At 32.5% G+C, this 22,289-nt stretch overlaps 3 protein-coding genes across 3 annotated transcripts; all 3 read left to right on the top strand.

Annotated features, from left to right (window-relative positions):
- The first annotated feature begins 5,655 nt into the window (after positions 1-5,655).
- LOC145616670 (uncharacterized) lies at positions 5,656-7,987 on the top strand. Its single transcript, XM_081671437.1, has 5 exons — positions 5,656-6,023; positions 6,161-6,221; positions 6,345-6,865; positions 6,997-7,198; positions 7,723-7,987. Exons 1-5 carry the CDS (start codon positions 6,018-6,020, stop codon positions 7,740-7,742), a joined length of 810 nt encoding a protein of 269 aa, XP_081527563.1. The 5' UTR covers positions 5,656-6,017; the 3' UTR covers positions 7,743-7,987.
- Positions 7,988-10,204: 2,217 nt separating this feature from the next.
- Positions 10,205-15,139, top strand: LOC145616660 (uncharacterized). The gene is made up of 8 exons (XM_081671425.1): positions 10,205-10,563; positions 12,245-12,325; positions 12,453-12,541; positions 12,622-12,696; positions 13,245-13,330; positions 13,426-13,515; positions 13,614-13,679; positions 14,355-15,139. The coding sequence occupies exons 1-8, from the start codon at positions 10,441-10,443 to the stop codon at positions 14,816-14,818; spliced, it is 1,074 nt and encodes a 357-aa protein (XP_081527551.1). The 5' UTR covers positions 10,205-10,440; the 3' UTR covers positions 14,819-15,139.
- Positions 15,140-17,683: 2,544 nt separating this feature from the next.
- On the top strand, positions 17,684-21,170 carry LOC145624186 (protein SULFUR DEFICIENCY-INDUCED 1-like). Its single transcript, XM_081677170.1, has 4 exons — positions 17,684-17,981; positions 19,351-19,563; positions 19,941-20,096; positions 20,635-21,170. Exons 1-4 carry the CDS (start codon positions 17,880-17,882, stop codon positions 21,040-21,042), a joined length of 879 nt encoding a protein of 292 aa, XP_081533296.1. The 5' UTR covers positions 17,684-17,879; the 3' UTR covers positions 21,043-21,170.
- Positions 21,171-22,289: the final 1,119 nt, after the last annotated feature.

Raw genomic sequence — 22,289 nt, 5'->3', positions numbered from 1 at the left:
TTTGACAGAGGATTCTGAAATGTATTTCTGCTTGTGTTTTTAAACTCCATACCAAAACCTAGATCAACTATAAACCAACGAAGAATGACAAGTTACGGAGTAGAAAAGATTGAGTGGTCCCAATATTGAAGGACCACCACCAATCGAACGAGGGAATAATTGAGCTTGAAACACCATCTTGTGATCTTCATAAAACTTATAAATCACTTCAATATGTTACAATGATTAAAACTACTAGAATCATGATCTAACTAATAAAAAGATTGTGGAAAAAATATAATGCATTTAATTAATATAGACCACATGCGTAAATAATACTCCATCTGTCCCTATTTTTTTGCTCTATTGCAAATAATTGGGTCAAACTTTAAAAACTTTGACCATAAATTCTCATCAATCAATAAGTGGTAATATAGTAATGTGAGGTCTTGTTGGATTCGTCTAATTGTATATTTTATTAATATCAAGTTTTTATAATTTTCACGCCTATAGGAATAAAGTTATTTACATTACAAGACGCATCTTGGAGACCACGTAAAGTCCAATGGGATAAAAAAATAAGGACAGAGAGAGTAGTGCAAGAGGTTTTAATTTTCAAATAATGTGAGCCACTTTTAATTTAGTATTAATCCGACTAAACATACTCTATACTTCCTATGTTCTATTTTTACTTATTTTTAAATATTATTATTACGTACTCCCTTCGTTCCCGAAAGAATGACCCTTTTGGGTTGATTACGCGGGTATTAATAAAGTTAAATAAAAAGAAGTAAAAGTATATTGGAAAGATAAATTTACATTGGGTTTACAAAAAAGTAAAGAGATATACGGAGTAGTAATAAAAGTATATGGAAAAACAAAATTTTATATGGGGAAGCTAATTTTGCACAAATATTATTGCAAATTGGAGGGTATTTTAATGCTAATGGGTCATTCTTTTTGGAACTAAAATTAGGTCAAATGGGTCGTTCTTTCGGAAACGGAGGGAATAGTATATTTATTTGTAAGTTACAACACGTCTTTTTGGCACGTTATTTGAGAAAGTGATTAGAAAAGTTAATAGATGGGTTAGGCTATAAAATTTAAATCATACATATTAACAATTTAATAGTTCTTCTTATCAATGATTAAGTTTTTTCATTAATTTATCCATTTACCTAGTTTAATACGAGTATCTTTTTTAAAGTAAGTGTTAAAGTACCAAAGTATACGTACCTTGATACTTCGTGTTTTAGTATTATTCAATAAGCATAAGAATTGCTTATTGAACCTAATTATTATTAAATTAATATTATTGTTATTGATACAAACGATGAAAACTTTGTGTTACAAATGTTTACATGTTATTATTAATTAATTTTTGGGAAATTCTCAATGGTAATCATCAGTTTTTTAATTTTATCAATGGTAAACAACTAAAATTCCAATTATCTTTGGTAATCATAAATTATTAATATATATTAACTATAACATTAATGTTATATTTTGATAAAATTCTTTAACTAGGGTTAGTTTTATTATTTTAATAATTAAATTATTTTTTTAAAAAAAAAAACCACCATTCATCCCACTAGCCCAGCTAGGCAGCCACCCCACGCACAATCCCTCCACCCACGCACCATTCCTCCACGCGCTCCCTAACCACCCCCTAGCCGCCGGCGCGCCCAAACCCCTCCACCACTGCATCGGTGCCGCACTGAACCCCCCTGACGCGTATCCCTTCCCCCGATTCACCTAATTCCTTCCCCGAAACCCCCTTCCTCCCCCACAAATCCCCTAAAACCATCACCCCAACCTTAAAAAAACCCTAATTGGACCTCCCTTGCCGTCACTAGGGTTCCAGATACGGTATTTTCGAGGATTGAGATGGTTTTTGGAGGGTTTCGTGGGGGTAGGGAGGACGGATTGGTGGTTAAAGGGGAAGAGGGTGACGCGACGAGGGGAGAGCAGATGAGGTGTCGGCGCTGGGGTTTCTGGGTGCGGTCGGCGGCGCATAGGGCTGGGCATGGGTGGATTGGAGGAAGGAGGTTGGTTGGCTTGGTTGGGGAAAAATGGGTGGTGTTTTTTTTTCTAAAAAAAATATCTTTTAAATAATCTAAATGTTAAAAAATTATTAAAAAAAACTAACCCTAGTTAAAGATTTTAACCATAGTATATCTTTAGTGCTATGATTAATATATAATAAAAATTCATGATTACCAAAGATAATTGGAATTTTGGTTGTTTATCATTGAGACAAATAAAAAACTGATGATTACCATTGAAAATTTCCCTTAATTTTTTTATAAATTTTGTTTTACTAAATTGGGCTATAATCTTAGTTTAAAAAAGGGGCTATAATCAATCAAGATTCAAGATTTTTTTAAATACAATTTAGATCTATTTTTGCAAAATCAAAAGATTAAGATGTATACACCTTTAGCTCTAAATTTACAACAAAAGTAGAAAATGCTTGGAGAAATTAAAGGAACGTGAGGGGAAAGGATAATAGTGTGATGATGCTAAGTATCAATCAAGCATTGAAATAATGCATTATTTTGCTATGCATTATTGAATTGATCCTTCATTCCTTTGTATCAAATGTTTCCGAAGAGACAGAATTAATACTTTGTATATTTGTATTATTATTTTAATTGCATGAATTATAATTTAATTATATAATAACTTAACAAGTCATCATATAAATCATAAACTTTTTGCATCAACTTAAATGAGTCTTGTTCTCTTCCCTCAATTCCATCAACCCATATAATATTTGAAATTTTAAATTTGTCAATGAATGTTTTTAGTAAAAATTTTAATATCAATTTCATGATTTAACCACAATTTTTTATTTGGCCTACAACATCAAAATTAGATGAAAAACATCAACACAAAGATTATTGAGTAATTAAAAAACTAAAATATATTGGATCAACACTTATTCAATCGATTGGATTTCAAGACATAAAGTCCTTTCATTAATTTCTTTCCAATCAAGCACAAAGAACATGCATTAAAAAAAAATTAAAAATCACACCACCGTCCATGTACAAATATACTACAATAACATAAATGAAGAACAATTAGTCTTGCATCTCTTTGTTGTTAGCGAAGTGAAAATCATGTTATTTCTTCCAAATTCCCCTAAAATGGGGACATCTTCCTATATTCCCTCTCTTTCTAGATCAAGTTTGACCATTAAGATTAGGCCACATCTCCCACGTATATCTAATGATGAGAATAGAGACACATCACCCCCACATGTACGTGTGTCCTTAGAATATTTTGATTACGAAATTTCAATGAATCTCTAACACGAACATAAAGGTAGCCACTCGAAGATACTTAGGGCCTGTTTTTTTCATTTTAATTTCAGTTTACTTCAGCTTTAATCATTTTAGTTCCTAAATATTTAGTTCAGTTCAGTTTTAATCAGTTCAGTTCAGCTCAATCAGTTTAGTAAATCAGAACAGGTCCTTACTGTTTGTTTAGTTGACATAAAATTTAAAATTTCACATAATGTTGTTTGGATGATTGATCTCTTATATAGAGTACATATGAAAAATTATACTCATATAATGATTAACATTTATTATCAGAGTTTTGTTATGGCTGAAAACATTTTCTAAGAAACTGATTAAATTAATATAAAATTAAGATTGTGATTAGTAGTTGATTGGTAGGTTTCTCACTCCCATGTGAGCATATACGGTGGTTTAGCTAGTTTAATTTATGATCCACTTGAGATCTAACAACCCATTTTTCCAACATTGTTTTCATTACCAAATAAAATATCTTTTTTTCTTACAAGCTCAACCATCAACAATTAGCAATTGAATTTGATGAATTTATAGCTTTGAGAAGGATTGAGAGGGAGAGCAATTGCTTAGTATAGTTCTTTAATTTGTGGACTATAATAAGTTTGCTACTTATATAACACAAGCTAAGTATATAGTGGATTAAGATAAGGTCCATAATTCATGTACTATATCAAAGATATGAAATTATGGACCATTATTATGAGAATTGAATACTTGGGAGAAGGATTGAGTGGGAATGGAAGTGCAAGTGCTTGATATTGCATGTAATTCTTTGTGTAGTGGCTAATGATAAGGATCTTGTCATTTAAAACACGTATATTTTGTTTTGAGAAAGAGTACATATGTACTTGAGAATATATGCTTCAAATATACGACCGACATTATTTTTATTTTTTTGTAAAATAAATTAATTTATTAACAACTGAAATCTAAATTTAACAAATACATTAAAAAAAATATCAAACAATGGTTCTCTTCATCAAACCTACGACGATTGAATAAAAAAAAATAAATAAATAAAAAAAAAAAAAAAATTTTAACTGAGTAGTTTTCGTCTATTTGGTTAGCAAAGGGTGGAAAAACCCCTTTTGATAAATAGTTGCCTTTGCCCCAAGTTTGAACACCGCCCCCCCACCCCCCACCTTTTTTTTTTTTTTTTTTTTTTTTTTTTTTTTTTTTTTGTGGAGGAAGGAATGGCATACAAAAAGAAACGTTAAAATTGATTTTATAAGAATGTTCATATTGGAATGACCATAGGAGAAAATAGAAGGTAAAAAAAGATATACAAATATATTATAGATATTATTAGAAGATAACTATTAACTAGTGTGATAGTGTCTAGTGATCTAGTTATGTTGTGCATGAATTATTGCAAAGAATGAAAGAATTTAATTATGTAATGCAGTTGATGGATGGATTTCAATTTAATTAGTCTTTAGTCATACTATCTCTCAAGTGATAATTATGGAAGGCAACAAATTAAAGTCATATGGAGTATATAGTATAAACACTAACTATCATCACCTAAAAAAAGGTCATGTGGGTTATCAAACCGGAAAAATAAAAATCAAATGGTTGGTATTTTTTATTACAATATAATACGAGTACTACAGTTGTATTTGGTTTAAAAGATGACAAATAAAAAGTCTGATATAACTTGAGAATTTTGCCCTTATGACTTTACTAGAAACACATCTTGATCAGTTTTGAATCTTGATCCTTGATATAACAAGAACTCAACACATAAAACTCGTGTTTCATTTTAGTTAACTTTTTATAATTTATACAATAGTTTAATGCTTTCTAAAACACCCATAAAATCATAATTAATACAATCTAATTGGTTGATTAACTTGAATTTTGCTCCTTTTACTAAAATAAACCTACATACTAATACTATAGCTAGCATGCCTAGCAAAGATATGTAGCATTAAGTTATTGTGCACTAAATGCATTGATTGATCATTTCACGGATAAACAACCTGCACCCATCTTTTTCTTACTAATTTCATTCTATTGTTTGATTGATACTCATTAACCAAATGTAACCCACAACTCTACACCCCCTAAGAAAATGATTCCATAGGTATCCCAAATTCTCAATGGTGAAAAATATCACATTCATTCATGGTTTGGCGAACCGAAATTTAGTTAATATCAATTTCAAGTACGTGGCACAAAAGATTGCCACGCACCAATACCACTCAAAAAAAATCTTAACTTTCGATATGATCTTAAGTTATGAATCTCTAAAGATCAAGCTTTATACTGATTGCAACAGGTTTTGAGCAATTAACCTAATAAGTGACAACTAATTCCAAACCGATGAGAAAGTAATACGTGAGTTCCCGATATTATATAATACTACCCTTCCACATTATATGCAAAATTGAATCACAAGGCCAACCAGCCCCCACTCTATGCCAAGTTGTCTCCCTTTCCTAACACTTTCCCTTAGATTTTCCAATTTCCACTCTAATTAAACTCTCTTGAATTGTCTTTCTTCTTCTTCCAAGATTTGCAACAACTTAGACAAGAATCTTTTTTGCTTCACAAGTCACAAAGACAGCACAGATAGATCTCCTTTGTGCTGTCCAGTTGACCCAAAAAAAAAAAAAAAAAAATAACACCAAATTATTAAGATTAAAAAAATAATCTGATTTCTTCAAAAATTAGCAAGAAAAGTCTGCTAGTATAAAAGGCACATTCATTGCCATGCAGGTGAAGTTTGCAGTACATTTTGATGATCCCATCAAAATTCCTTTCTTTTTTGTCACACTAATTATTTAATTAGTACTAACACATAATAATTAGCCTTTTCTAATCTTACAATTAACACATACATTAATATATAACAGGTTCTTCAGTGGTTATTCAAGGTAGCACATGATCAAAAACAGGCTGATCTCTCCAACCAGGGTATAGTAACATACATAAAACTGACCTTAAACAACACATTATTCAATCGAGTTTTAATGATTAATCGCGCTTATTTGTATTCCTATATTCATAAACAGCATTTGTTTTCCTGATGTTTTGCAGCAAGGGAACCATCAAAAGAGGTCGTAGTTTCTTACAAGAGAAAAAGAGATGTTAACAAGGTTCGAAAACCCGAAGAAACGTCCTTAGACTGTAAGAACTTGAGGTACATAGGTTTGTTACTCAGGAGAGGTAACTCAAGAACATATTTTTCTAGGACACTTAATCAGAATAGATTAAGCAGCCTTAGCCCGAGGCTAACACAGCAACAACGACGATACATTCTATCAATGAAGATGAAGGAAGATCTGATTCGCGGTGTAGGGAAAAATAATCAGAAGGTGGATCTAAATTCACATGTTGGGAATAAGGTCTTGCCAATTAGTGATTCGACGAATTCATCATCAACAACAACAACAAGCAGTAATGCAGATAAGAAGCAGCATTGCAGACAGTCTGATCAGAAGAAAGATAGATCTAATAAAGGAGATGGTAATAAAAATAAGACGATTTCGAGGATGAAGGAGCTTCTGAGATGGGCTGCTGCTGCTAAATCTGAAAAGGGAGGGAAATTCGGAAAAAAGGTATGACAAAACGCGTATGTGCATAGGCAGATCTTTTTTTTTTTTTTTTCATGTCGTGATCCAGATTTAGTTGTCATGTCACTAGTTTAAGTTACACTATTAACGTGACTTTTTTTTTTTGGGCTGTTAAGGTGATGCACTTTAGGAATAAATCAGCGACGGTAAAATCAGGAGGTTTTGATGATGAAATAACAAATGAATCTCCAAAGATTAGTATAGCATGGGAAGTACAGAGTTGTTCCACTACTTGTTCTGCAGCTTCAGCTCCTCCTTCGATCAAGTACGACGAATGTGCTCGTAAGACGGGGAGTTGGATCACAACAGATGATGAATGTAAGCTCTCTTTCTGTCTAATGTTATGTACTTTGATCCTAGATTTAATTTACTTGTATTTTTCTTTTTCAAGTATATTTGAATTAATTGATGGTAATTGTTAGACATATGAGAAATCGGAAAGTATATGCAGTAATATAATGTTCACCTATGATGAGGCTAAGACATGATGAATTGTCAATGTATATAGAAAATTCAGTCAGTCGAATAATTATTTCATGGTTTAGATTTGTTAGAACTTGTAAATACCAAAATCACTTGAATCATATGTCTTATGTGTTAAAGGCATATATAACTTTGTATGTTACTGAGTAAAAATAACTTGCAAAATTAATATAAAAAATGAGATTGGGAAATTCGAATATGTGACTTTATCGTACACAAAATTTGATTATGAATCGACTTTATACCAATTCATTTTTCGGGTTCAAACTAATAATTGTACGAATTCCTTCTTCCCCTTGTGGTTTGATAGGTAATATGTGCCTTAGCTTATTTTGTTCTTCTTTCTTTTGTTTGGACAGTTGTTGTGCTAGAGCTATGAAGAGCGGACAAAAGAGGCAAATCGAGGATTAGCTTAAATAAGATCCAAGGTTAATTATTCAATGCCCGTAAAAGAAACCCTAATTAAAAGGGGTAATTTAGTGACTAAAATGTACTACTCGTACTAGTTTTTGTTATAATTTGCTAGATGGTGTTGTACATTATCAATTGTTTATATATTGTAGACTACCACCAAAGAAGATTTTGAAGACGTTTAAATGTATACGACTCGATCTTTTATGGAATAAGATAAGCTGTGCTCTTGCTTCTTCCTCCATTTTTTCCCCACTTGTAATAATTTAACTTTTTCAATTCTCTAAAAAATAAACAGCTTGTCTTGTGTGTGGCTAGCCACTCGTGTGACCACTTATATATAAACAAAGTAACTCATATAATACTGACTAAGTAACCCTTGTAATACTAATTAAGTAATCCCTATAACACTAACCGAGTTACCTTATAACATTGACGAAGTAACCCTTATTACATTAACAAAGTAACCTTTGCCGCACGGTGTGGCCAACCACATTGGCCCACATATAAGACTTTGTGAAGAATAAAATAGAGAAGTGTAATGAGATAAGAACATGTTTTTAAAACTAAGATTACCCATGATAATTCCAAATCATAAAGGGTCTTCCGTTTAAAGAGTAACATAAATTAACAAGTCATCATTTGGTATCCTTTAAAAATTTATCTTTATTTTTCAGTTTTTGTGCATAATGTTGGATTATAACGTTTTACATTACCACCCAAAAAAAAAAAAAAAAAAAACAAGAAAAAGTTTTACTGGGATTAAATAGGTAAAAGTTGAAAATTTGACCATATATTGGAATGTTGGGCAAAAGTTTTTGCCCAATTCAATTTGTGCGACTTTGAGAAGATGTTACAGTACTAATCTACTAACCTAGTGTCGTGAAATGACAAATATAGACTTACGCACTTACCCCTTGATCCTTGATCAATTTCTAGTTTTCTACTCCGCACTTTACAAAATAAGTTTGATTGTTTAAAGATGGTACTAAGCTGACTCAAGGCACAACATGGGGTAGAGATTTAAAATGTAGAACAGTAGAAGACGTAACACGACATGTTATTATGGGTGGCCATTGGTCATGCCTTACTAGTACTTTTGGCTATATATATATAGATGCACAATGTATTTCACAAACTCACAATTCAACATGACATGGCTAACAAAATAATTAAAATTTTGATTAGAAACACTGAACGCATGCATGAGTGCATTACAATATTAAACTGACATTTTAGTGGTAAGGAGGATCCTGATCAGACCTCACCCTTTTAGTTATTTTAAATCGGTATTTGTAGGCCAAATACTTAAAAATAGAGGGGAGGGTAAGAGAATTTCTACCCTCAATATCTTCACTTGATAAGATTCGAACCCCACAGTACACCTCTAGGATTTAAGGTGAAAGCCTTATGAGCCAACAATTTATTGATACAAGATTTACTTGACATGCATATGGATAGTTAGCCACTAGACTTTAATTGTGGATTGGACCTATTGAATCTCTGAACATTTTTGCTCAGTATAATACATAACCATGAAGCTAAGGGTCATCACCCTACAATTGGTTGCACTTAATAAGACATAATAAATACGAAGTACAATTTTTCTACAAGCACATAAGAAAATTATTTTGATTGTATCATACACTTGATACACACAAGATGTTTAGATGTGCATAAAAAATTATCAAATACCATCTTTGATCTTGAAACTAGTGTATGACTTTGGGGATGTCCCGGCTACTACTTTATATTTCTTTAAGTTGATAATTATGTTTGACTGGTTTTATAGTTCCGGATGTTGCCTCGGGTATTACTTTTTTTTTTCCTACCTCATAAGTATGCATATTCTACTAGTGTGAAAAATAATTAAATTACATAGTATATAACCTCTAATTTACATAACAAATGAAAGGAATATAGTTTTCTGAAATTTAAATCATTAATAAAAGTTGATTGAGAATTTGAGATGATAATACGAAGTAAATGATTAAGGGCCTGTTTACTTCAACTTAATTTCAATTCACTTCAACTCCAATCAGTTCAGTTCAGCTCTTAATTTCCTTCTCTCATAAAATATTCATTCAGCTCTATTCTATCCAGTTCAGTTCAGTTCAGCCCAATTTATTAAATGTGAGCAGCCCCTAAATATATGACTTTTATGTATTGGAGGTTAAGAGTTTAAATTATTTTTATCCAAAGTCCAAGCTAACAACCAATAGCTTAGGCCTAATCTACTTTGCATCACCCAACCAATCTAAGCCGTACACGTACACCATAACAAAATCCAAACCCCATATTTCTCCCTTCACTCCCTTTTCGTAATCTGTACCACAATGTACATTGTACTTGATAAATTCCCATTTTTTTTTTTGTTTTTTTTTTGTTTTTTGAAAGAGATAAATTCCCTTTTCGTTTATCCGTAAAATGACGATAATTATAAATCTACATTGAAAAATGCCAAAACAAATTTAAAAAATTTAGGATAATTAATTTATCTTTAAAAAAATTAAATTAAAGTAAAATAAAACTGACCATTGGGCTTCCAGTTGAGATTGGAGGTTTTAGGGTTCATAATCTCTCTCCTCAAGGGTTTTAGGGTTGGTTGAGTTCGTCTTTCTCTCTCCTCCAAATCGCACTTTCTCTCTCCTCAATCGTCATCAACAATGGACAAATACGCTAGAGTTGAGAAACCTAAGCCTGAAATTCCGATTAACGAGAACGAAATTCGCATCACTACTCAAGGTCTCATTCGCAATTACATCAGCTATGCCACCACTCTTCTTCAGGTCAACTTTTTTTTTTTTTTTTTTTGATTCATCGTTTTTGTCGTTGTTTCAGTTTTAATTGCTGATTTTTTGCTATTTTTTGACCGATTTTTGTTGATATTCATTGAATTTTCAAGCGTTTATATTGTTGTGATGATGTAATTCTGGCTATTTGGACAATGCTGAGGTTTTTGGAATTTTTGGTTGAGTAATTGTGTTGTGATTTTTGCTGCTTTATGCGTTTTTCGGATAATTTGTGAATGTAGTGAAATTACAACGATTTTCAGGAGATTATTGAGCGTGATTACGGTTTCAATTGATTAAGGTTCGTGTTTGCGATTGTAGGATGAGTATTAGTGAGGGTGAGATGAATATGTATTGATTAGACAATGCCGAGGTTTTGTGGAGTTATTATGTTTTGATGTAATGAGAATACAACGGTTTTCAGGTGATTATTGTGATTTTGGTGATTAAATGAGGTCCGTGTTCGCGATTGTATGATGAGTATTAGTGAGAGTGAGGTGAATATGTATTGATTGGACAATGCCGAGGTTTTGTAATTTGTATGGAGTTTTTATGTTTTGATGTATTGAGAGTACAACGATATTAATGTGATTATTGGGTGTGATTTTGTTCCAACTAAATGTCTCAATGCCGTCATTATGTTGTTAGAGGTTTGTGCTCGCGATTGTAGGATGAGGATCCGTGTGAGTGAGGTGAAATGTGAACTGATTAGAATCTTGTTCTTAATGAAAGAATCTATTTAGGGTAGACCCATGAACTTTTAGGAGTTTGTTCTCTCGCAAAACTAGTGCCTTATATATATAGATAGTGAAAGTTAAGAACTTATGGGGTTAACATGACTGATTAATATTAGTAGATATGGCATAGATGTATACCGAAGAGTTTGCTGTTGGAGGAGTCTGACATTGCTGAATCGCTTGCTGACGCATCCAAAATCTCTCAAATGTGAATAAGTGGGATCACATCCCTTTAATGAAAGTTGACCAATTTCTTGATCAATTGTTATATCTCCTAATATTAATCAAAGTTGTGAGTTTATGATTACCATAAATCATGGTTCTGACCTCTTACCAGGAAGACAGCTTGGCTTATTGTAGAGCTGATTCAGTAATGACATTGTTGTGTGGATCTTTTCATCAAGAATCTATGGAAGGAAACTGAATTTCCTCTGTAATTCCATAAAAATGTTTTTTTGTTTTTATTTTTATTTTTTTTAGGGGGGGGGGGGGGGGGGGGGGTTGAATGAAGTATAAGTCAGATGTTATTTGCTTTGAATGTGGTTAATTTAGTGCCTTATCACCTTTGATTCAGGTATAACCCTCACGTTGTAACACGATCAAATTTACCCCCTTCATTATGCTGCATAGTGCACTTTTTTGTTTGGTTGTAAATTGCTGGAACACTGATGGTGTTCATATTGCCATTTCATATCAATGCTATACACCTCTTGTATATTACCTTTTCTTTGTTGTTGCTCTTTCTTGTGATGATCTGTTGCTGGTGTTTAGATCTAGGTTTGCAACTTTGCACCTTTTAAATTTGTGATGTGGTTGCTCACCTTATGTATAAGGTGTTTTGTAAAGTTCATAACTTCATATGAAGGTGGAAAAATAAAATTATTATGTTATTGCCAGGTGCCTTTGCTCAAATCATATTAACACTTATGAAAACTCTACAGGAGAAGCATGCAAAAGAAATTGTTTTGAAAGCTATGGGGCAGGCTATTAGCAAAACTGTTGCTATTTCAGAGATTATAAAGGTTAGTCATACTCTTCTAAGCTATTCTTTGACTGTCATTCCCTTCAAAGCTTCTCTTTGACAATTTACGGTGATCACTGTTTTTATAATAGTTGTACTAAGCTGTACTAAGTTGTTTGCTATTGCAGAAGAGAATTCCCCACTTGCATCAAGACATTGTCATCAGTTCAGTTAGCATTACAGATTTCTGGGAACCCATTGAAGAGGGTCTAATACCGTAAGTTTCACTGCAGATCATGTACGCATTGCTGTTTTTGATGTATTGCTGTGTTTACCATTGCTTTTGGATCTCCGCAGAGTGGAAACTGAGCGTCAAGTATCAATGATCTCTATCACCCTGTCAACTAACGAGCTAAATAAGAACTCTCCAGGGTACTATTTTTGTTGCCTGTTAATTTATTATTGAAGTTTGCTCTTATGAGACCTCCTTGTCTGTACTTATTTGTGTGTTGAACTCTTGGAATCTGATGTTTTGTCTACTCAAGGATGACTTTTTGATTGGGTATCCCTAGTATAGGGGACAATGGAGCAGTCATGTGGATTTCTTGTATTGATTACGAAGTATTATTTAGTTGAATTCAGCTTATTCCCCCCTTCTCCAGAGCTGGTTGCATGTCGTTACTTAAAAAAATTTAATTACTATGATCAGTCTATATATAGTTGAGTCTTGAGTGTATATCTAGTTAAGTGTAAGCTTCATCCATATTGGTTAGTTCAGTTGTACAGTACATCATGTTTAACAGGATCAGTGCTGTATGAGTTTTTTTTTTCATTCATTTTTAAGTTAGATTGATGAACCAGCATTATATGTCTCATCTTATTTTTGCCTATACTGAGCTATGGTGCTTCCTGCCTAATATGGTTTTACACTTTTACATCTACTCTGCTCTTAATGGCTCTTATTATTTTATGTTTTGAAGGTATCAAGCTCCATCCCAGTATGAGCAGCCCAAACAACAAAACTATTATCAGCAACAGCAACTTCAACCTAGACAAGAACGTGGTGGTAATAGGCTAATTGCTCGCCCAATGTATGATTATACAACTATACATCATTCAATTACTGTTTGTCTGATACTCTCTTGGCATTCTTTTGGATAGAATCATATGGCCGAGGACGTGGACGTGGTAGAGGGAGAGGGAGAGGCCGAGGACAGAACTGGGGAAGGGGTGGCTATGGATCATACCAGGGTATGAACTTCGAACAAGTAACGTTCTTTAAGCATTACACTGTTATTGTTTCCTGTTACTGTAATTTTGATTACATCTACTTTATTGATTGTAAGCAGATAATGGAGGGTACTCAAACTGGGGCAGAGGAGGTGGACGAGGTAGAGGCTGGGGGAGATATTATGGTGAGTATAATATGTTTAATTTTCCTTGAATCAGATGACTATCTTGGCATCCCAAAATCTCCTATGTAACAATGGCATTTTTGTTGCACTATCAATAATTGTAAATATTAACCACTCTTTTGTTTATATTTATATTTAACCAATTCCCCAACCCCCCCCCCCCCCCCCGCCCTCTTTTGTTTGGGGATTGAGAGCGGGCTGTAATGCTGATTTGGCAAAGAAAATTTCCCATCTCCACATAGTACATTTTCTGCAGAAACTTTTTTACCAGTTCCCCAAACTCATGCAGTTCTGGGATTGTTAGAGTGCTGTAATGCTGATTTGGTGATAGAAATCCCATTTCATTTATGTACATTTGCCGGAGAAATTAGTAGTTTTAAAATGTGAATTGAGCAAAGTATTGGCTGTGCCATACCTTGTTTGACTGGAATAGTGTTGATTAAAGCAAAAATCTATGGAAGATGAATGCGCCTGCAACTATCATGAAGCCATGGATTCTTTTAACTTTAAGGGTGTTATAGCAATATGATTCCTTTGCGTACTACATAACTGACGCAAATGGAATTGCTACTTACTTGATAGTGATTTTTGAGGATTTGACTCATGTAGCTGCATAAGTGCATAGTGCATGCTCTTCTTTGCTATTCTCAATGGTATTTAAAAATTTTGTGACAGATGGTGGTTATCAAGTAACTCGAGACGGTGGATATCAAGCAGGCCAAGATGGTGGGTATCAAGGAGGTCGGGATGGTGGGTATCAAGGAGGGCCAGGAGGCCGAAACAGTAGGTATTATGGAGATCGAGATGGTGGTTATCAAGGTGGCCGAGGTGGTGGGTATCAAGGTGGTCGAGGCGGTGGGTATCAAGGTGGTCGGGGTGGTGGGTATCAAGGAGATCAAGGTGGTGGCTATCAAGGTGATCGTAGTGGTGGCTATCAAGGTGATCGTAGTGGTGGGTATCAAGGTGGTAGAGGTGGAGGGTATCAAGGTGGTCGAGGTGGTGGCTATCAAAGTGATCGAGGTGGTAGGTTTCAAGGTGGCCGAGGTGGTGGCCGAGGCTATGGTCGTGGGGGCCGTGGTCGGGGTCGTGGTCGTATGGGAGGCCGTTCTCAAAGTGGTGCAGATGGTGATCAAGCTTAAAAGTGTGTCTTCCTACTTTTCCCATTATTGTGAATTACTTGCCTTGGCTTGAATGTGCTTTACTATGTTCAGAATGGAATGAAAAAAAAACTTGCCTTTAATGCAGTGATAGTATTTGTTTTAGTGTTGTCTTGGGTACTGGCATAAGGTTTTGTCGATCTTTTTGCAACGCTATGATATATGAATTATAGAAGGCTTGGTTTTCTGTTTGCTGGTATTTAATCTTTTTAGCCAAAGGCAAGTATCCGAAATAGTTCTCATCTCTGTAATTCATTCAGACCTCAATCTGTAGTGTTATAGAAAATGCAATTTTTTTGTCCAGGTTATCTTTCATTTTCTTCGGTTACTTCCTGATTTCTGTTTTCTTTGTCTGAATTTTTTTTCCTGCACTATGAACTATATGTCTAAATGGATTGTACAATGACCGTTGGCTCTGTCCTTATCTGAAGTGGGACTAAATTTTATGGATTTATTTAATCTTCATGAATGTGGACTGCCTTCAGTCTAGATTTTACATTCATGACAATTTGCTCACTTTCCGTGAAAGCTCAAGCAATCTGTTCACTGATAGTGTCCAGATTCAGTACATACTCGATAATGTCTTGGTCTTATGTAAGCTTATGAGTTATGAAATACCGTGACTTACTGACTGTTGGCTCACATGGAATGCCGAATTCATGCCAAACATATGACCTTTAAGAATTTAGGACGAGTAATGGGATTACATTGTCTGTACATTAGACCGTTTTGCTAATCGTACCCTGTTCGGAAATAATTCACACTTGTGAACGTAAACATATAGTTGTGTACTTAGTGTACGTATATTCAATACTTCAAACTCGCTGTATAATATTATTCTCTGTTTGCAATTTTCTCACTTTAACAAGTTTGAATTGTCCTATATTCCTCATACCTTAACATCAAGTTTCTTTCTATCTACTAGTACTACATTATAATGGCATAATGTCATGCAATTGTTTCCAACTCTAATTTCTAAGCATAGTGTGGTGTGTAATATTTGAAATTCAATAACCACCATCTTCTCTAAGTTTACTGTAAATATCATAAAGTTGCATTATTAAACTGTAATTGATCAAACATATGGTATAAGGGTTTGTTCTCTTCATATTATTTTCAGTTCAATTCAGCCCTTATAAGTTCAGTTAAGTTCAATTCTTAATTTCTTTCTCTTATAAAATATTCAGTTTAGCTTCAATAAGTTCAGTTCATCTCAATTCACTTCAGTCAATCATAACAGGCCTTAAGGGTAAGGGTAGGAGGATTTTACTTTTATGTAAATTTGAATTGTAATAAATAGTTTATGTACACTTCTCTAAGTTCTATTGTAATCAACTTTATGTTAATACAACTAAATCAATGAGTAAAGTGTGTGTCTGATGTTTAAACCATCATAATAAAGTGTTGAAAGTCAAATAATTATAGGAAAGTTTTTGGTTTGGTTTCATTTAGGTTCCAAATAATCCATTTAGGTTCGAAATAAAATTCAATTTTCAATTTTTCAATCTAATTTGATCCTAATATGAGTAATATTTCGCCAAATCTAACCTGATCTAATCCGAATTTTAATTATGTTATTTAGATTCGAATATTTTACATTTAAGTCTACTACACTCTTTGACCCTCAAAGTTAATCTGCTATATTTTCACTCCTTAATATACTTTACAACTAAGTTAAAATCCGTGTGATGCACGGTTTATATAAAACCTATTTTTAATTTGTACATTTTAAAATTAAATCAATATTGTACATGAATATAAATAAGAATTACGTACATTTTGTAATTTTAATTTTTTTTATTTTCATATTAAATTATGATATAGTAATCAATGTTGTCTAATTCATAGTAATGTGGGAAGTCATATATTAGTGTGCTATTTGAAATTGTTTAAATTTTCAATGATAAATTGATATGTTTTAGTTGTAATGTAGAAGCTTTTAATATTTTAATTTCAATAATTTAAAATATGATAGGGAAAAAAAAAATAACATCATCATTGCATTTAGACGGGAAATTTTTTTATTGAGAGAGCAACACGTGTACAATGATGTCATCAGCTACTTCTGTTTTAATAATAGTTAATAAATAAGGGATTCTTTATTGTCACATGCTACTTTCTACAAATTCTATTCCACCATTTTTCTCTTTCATCAACTCTACGCCTCCAACCTACTTGAACTTAAAAAGGTGATCATACTCCAATAGCCAATCTCAAAAAAAAATTGTACTTTTTAAGGTTTTTTTTTATTTTATTTTTTTTTTAATTTGGTTTTTGGAAGATTACTTTTAAGTTTTAAATAATCGTTAAAATACTCCTTACTTGTGATTTGTATCTAATTATGTATAATATTTAATGTGGCAAAACGACCTATAAAAACGTCTGAGGTCTTCTATTAAAGACGCTCTATAAAATATTTTGAAAGCAACTATACTTAATACGGATTGAGGGTCTGTTCTCTTACGTTGAAATTCAGTTCAGTTCAGCTCAGTTCAGTTCAGTTTCTAATTTCCTTCTCTTATAAAATATTTCAGTCAATGAGAACAGATCCTAAGTATAAACACGGATACATTATAGTTCGAGCATTAAAAAAAAAAAAAGGCCGTATAAACAAATGACAAGTGCGGATGCACGACGACGCAGCAAACTCCTTTTAGAAGGGGAAGGAGTTGACTCATCTTTGTTGATTATAATAATTAAAACTTAGAGAAAATACCAAACTATATCATTCATAAACTCCTACTAGCCTACTACAATCACAATCCAACAAATAAAATGATGAATATAGTTACAATTTCCGTCCAAATTCATTTCAACCTTTCGCATTTATAAAGTGTCCACTTTTTTTTCTTTCTCACCATTTTCTCTCTCCTCTATATCACCCCATATCTCATTTTTCCCACCATCCTTTTTCTCTTATTTTCCCCAAACATTCCATTACACAAATTTAGCACTAAGAAAACAGTCAAATTATATTTTACAAAAAAAAAAAAAAAAAAATATAAATTTTATTTTAGGAGTATTATTTTTATTATTATTAAAAATGGAGAAAAAGAGTAGCAGTTCAGGAGAGAAAGACTCGCTTCATGCTCTTTACAAAGTTCCTTCTGGTGATGGCCCTTATGTTCGTGCCAAACATGCCCAGGTAACCTTTTTTTTTTTTTGGTTAAATGTAAACATACTTTATTCTCATCTATTTTTCTTTGCGCGTAGATAATAATATAGACGAGATTTAATTTCTGTAATAAGTGCTCGTACTAGGTAACTAAGTTACTCCGTAGTTGACATTCACTTTTTTGTTTAATAACTTTTTTCCTTCTTATTAAGTTGTTACATTTTTTTTTTGTGAAACATAGTTGTTAGTTTGTTACATATGGTAGTTGTAAACCATTTAGATATACTTGTTTTAGAACCTGAATATGATGATCCGTTAGTCCGTTACATATAATTTAATATAGGTGAAACCTAATTAATATGCATTGTATATTTGTATAATCCAAGTTTTTTTTTATTTTATTTTTATTAAACCTTTGCTTAGTTCATCTAGCTTGTGATTTATACTAGTAGTAATTATTTTGCGCATTTGTCAATGATTGAATATTTAGATTTATTAGATAGTCTAATATTGTTAAACTTTATGATTAAATGTGTTAGATGTTTGATTGTTTCAAATGACGAACTTCAAATAGTCAAATGTAGATAAGAATATGGTGCTTGTTTAATTTTTCTAAGAATGATTCCGTCTACATTATTGGCCCTTATGTAACTCGCTCCTTATCGAGCCATAAAGATAGTGAACATGAAAATAAACTCCGGTTCAGCTTAATTTCAGTTCATCTCATCTCAGCTCAACTCCAATGTCTCCAATCAGTTCAGTTCAGTTTCCAATTTCCTTCTCTCATAAACAATTCATTTCAATTCTATTTAGTTTAGTTCATTTGTTTTCAGTAAACCGGAATATGCCCTTAATCATGTCATTTTAAGCCTCTCTTAACTGATTATTTAACAATATTACAAAGAAAGTTGTAGGATTGTTTTAATTTAGTTTGTTGATGGGGGTTAGACAATTGATAAATAAATCTAGGTCAATGTTGATTATTTGATGTACTCTTCTTATCAATCCCAATCTCAAATGAAATTTGATTTGAAAATAATTAGTCCTTTAAAATTATTGAAAAAAAAATAATTGTTCTCTAATTTTTAAAGTATATAGAGATAGCTTTGTGATTAAAAATATTTTTTTTATTCCAATAAAAATAAAGAAAATGAGACATCTGGAGACCCTTATCACGTGAGAAATTCCTAATTATTATAGCTTTGTGATTAAATTTGGAGAACCTTATCACGAGAGAAATTCCTAATTAATGTAGCTTTGTGAATAAGTATGTAATTCGACATGTTGCATGAGAAAATAAATCAATGTTTTTTGCTCTAATTTCAAAAAAAAAATAAAAAAAAATAAATAAATTGATATTTTTTTATTTATTTATTTATTTATTTTTGGGTATGATCAGCTGGTGCAAAAGGACCCAGAAGCAGCAATAGTACTATTTTGGAAGGCTATAAATGCAGGGGATAGAGTGGATAGTGCACTCAAAGATATGGCTGTTGTAATGAAACAGCTTGATAGAACTGAAGAGGCCATTGAAGCTATTAAGTCTTTTAGAGGCCTTTGCTCTAGGAATGCTCAGGAATCCCTCGACAACGTTCTCATCGATTTGTATAAGGTACATATCGTAAATTCTTCACTTCTTGCAACATACATTTCATCTAATTATTTGATTTTTTGCTTGTGTGTATGCTTTTTTTTCGCGGATAATTAGTATTAATGTTGGAATGTGTAGCTACATTGTGTAACTCGGGTTTTGTCCTGGTTGTTGATAAAAAATCTAAACTCTTAATTGCTCGAAGAACTTGTTTGGTTGATGACATTTCTAAATTTATTGCTTTGCTTTTGTTCAACCAAAAACTCCAAATTGACGACTAACACACAAAGTTTCATTGAAAACGAAAGGTTTTGATGACTTTTTTTGTTTGTTTGAATTTTTTTTGTTCAACATTGTGTGCTAAGACCTTCTAGTTGGTTGATGTTGTGTTTGAGCAGAAATGTGGGAAAGTAGATGAGCAAATTGAGCTCCTAAGACAGAAACTACGGATGATATACCAAGGCGAAGCATTCAACGGAAAACCAACAAAGACAGCAAGATCTCATGGCAAGAAATTTCAAGTTTCCATCAAACAAGAAACCTCTAGAATACTGGTATGAATTTTTTTATTTTTTTCCTTCTTTTGTTATAAAATCTTAAGAACTGAGCACAAGTGTACAACTAGTCTACATAACACTGCACCACTATTTGAATAACTCCAACAAATTAATGTACATTAGCTTAGTATTATGACTAAATAATTGTAAGGATTAAGGACTCTGAAGATTCATAAACAAATTCTGTTTCATCCTTCAAATGGAAATATGTTAATATAAGTGTGCTATCAATTCATATGTTTGTGTGTAATCCGATTGTCACGAGTCACGACGTACATTTCTATCATTTTCGCAGGTAGTTTAGATACCTCCTCTGTCCCTAATTTGTGGGTATGCTACAATTGGTAAGTTTTAGAACTCTATAATTTTAGAGGAACTCAAACAGAAAATGTGTTTGGGTTTAAGATTGTTTTTAATTGTATTAGGGAGTACTCAACAATCAACACCAGTAGTTCTATACAATTTCATAGCAAAATATTTTTGTGTATTTTAGTAGCAAAATAAAATCACATTAACACTCCATTTGGTACCACAGGGGAACTTGGGCTGGGCCTACATGCAAAAGACAAACTATATGGCAGCAGAAGTGGTCTATAGAAAGGCCCAAATGATTGACCCGGATGCAAATAAGGCCTGCAATTTGGGCTTTTGTCTTATAAAGCAAGCCCGATATGATGAAGCCCGTTCGGTGCTCGAGGAAGTATTGCAGGTCAAGGTTCCGGGCTCGGAGGATATCCGATCAAGGAACCGGGCCGAGGAACTATTGTTGGATTTGGAGTCACGACAACCGCCTTCTTTGTTGTCTAGCATTGTGAGCCTTCATTTGGAGGATGAGTTTGTCCATGGGCTTGAGGAATTTGAATCTAAATGGAGCTCAATGAAACCTAGAAGACTTCCTATATTTGAGGAAATTTCCAACTTCAAAGATCAATTAGCTTGCTAGATATATACATTTGTTTTTTCCTTTTTTGAATTTTGTGTTTAGAGATGTTTATATAGAAAATGCAAAGTGTGGTGTTAATAGGGTTGAATAGAAATATATGTTTGAAATGCGTAAGGTTGTATGTACTATGTCAATAGCAATGATGTTTGAGGAGCTCGAAGTGAGCTAAAAGAATAAAAAGACATTTTCGCTTCTGGACATAGTTATATTGACAAAATTAAACCAACTCGAAAATGGTTGGAATTATTATTTTGTAAGTCAAAAATAAACTTGACAAATCAAATAGGTGAATTTAAGAGTGAGGTTTGGGTTGAGTACTTGAATTCAACAATTAAAGTTACAAACAAATAAGAATCCTAAATTTGCGTTTGATTATCTAATCACTTTAATTGCACCTTGTTCAATGTTTTATACAAGTTTGTCATGGGATAGCATTCCTCATATTTTAAAGAGATTTCAAAGCATTCCATAATAATAATAATAATAATAATAATAAATAAATAAATAAATAAATAAAAATGATGTTCTAAAACATACGAGTAGAAAATGTTTCTCACATACAATTGGGTGTATTATGAGAGTTACACACTTTATTTTCGGGAAATCCAAGTTTATATCTCTGCGAAACTTGGAATGTTTAGCACATGACAATTTTGTAAATAGCTTCGAAGTCCGTTCTTAAACAAATAAACCATGGTTTTCCATATAAAAGTTCTAACATTATGCCAACTTGCATAAACAAACAAACTAATGACTCATAGTAACGTTATTCTTTGCTCCGTCACTGTTTAATCACAGTAGCTCAAGTTGAGTTAAGCTCTTACCCCTCTAAAATTATCTTTTCATCTTTGTCAAGAGTGAGAAACAGAAAGGCAACTCAAAAAGTCAAAATCATGTGAGAGAAACAGAAAAGAAACTTGATAGATCTATCCATGAAACTTTCTAATGGGCTAATAAATAATTTTCTAACTCTTTTTTACTCGTAGGTGTTAGAGGATTGAAACTTTCTAATGGGCTAATAAATAATTTTCACTTTTTATTAACAATAGTTATTATTTTTTTTTTTTTAAACATGATGTTTTGTCAATAATCTTAACTGGTTAGATTTGTATCAAGTGAGTCAAATTGTTTATCATCATAATTCATAATTCAAGATTTATAATGGCTACCCAACAATTGATTCACTCCACCTCATTTTTACTAAATTGAAATTATTTTTTCTTATTCTTTATTTTATTTTTCTCTAA

The sequence above is a fragment of the Chenopodium album genome, chromosome 3, assembly GCF_948465745.1.
Source record: "Chenopodium album chromosome 3, dcCheAlbu1.1, whole genome shotgun sequence".
NCBI lineage: Eukaryota > Viridiplantae > Streptophyta > Magnoliopsida > Caryophyllales > Amaranthaceae > Chenopodium > Chenopodium album.
This window is presented reverse-complemented; position numbering and strand designations above follow the sequence as displayed.

Excerpts from the sequence above, each read along its gene's own strand:
- LOC145616670 (XM_081671437.1), top strand. Across the intron at positions 6,222-6,344 it reads GGCTGATCTCTCCAACCAGG|CAAGGGAACCATCAAAAGAG; the intron begins GTATAGTAACAT and ends GATGTTTTGCAG. Across the intron at positions 6,866-6,996 it reads GAGGGAAATTCGGAAAAAAG|GTGATGCACTTTAGGAATAA; the intron begins GTATGACAAAAC and ends TGGGCTGTTAAG.
- LOC145616660 (XM_081671425.1), top strand. The coding sequence starts at position 10,441 with ATGGACAAATACGCTAGAGTTGAGAAACCTAAGCCTGAAATTCCGATT. Across the intron at positions 10,564-12,244 it reads ATGCCACCACTCTTCTTCAG|GAGAAGCATGCAAAAGAAAT; the intron begins GTCAACTTTTTT and ends AAAACTCTACAG. Across the intron at positions 13,516-13,613 it reads TGGCTATGGATCATACCAGG|ATAATGGAGGGTACTCAAAC; the intron begins GTATGAACTTCG and ends GATTGTAAGCAG.
- LOC145624186 (XM_081677170.1), top strand. The coding sequence starts at position 17,880 with ATGGAGAAAAAGAGTAGCAGTTCAGGAGAGAAAGACTCGCTTCATGCT. Across the intron at positions 17,982-19,350 it reads TTCGTGCCAAACATGCCCAG|CTGGTGCAAAAGGACCCAGA; the intron begins GTAACCTTTTTT and ends GGGTATGATCAG. Across the intron at positions 20,097-20,634 it reads AAGAAACCTCTAGAATACTG|GGGAACTTGGGCTGGGCCTA; the intron begins GTATGAATTTTT and ends TTGGTACCACAG.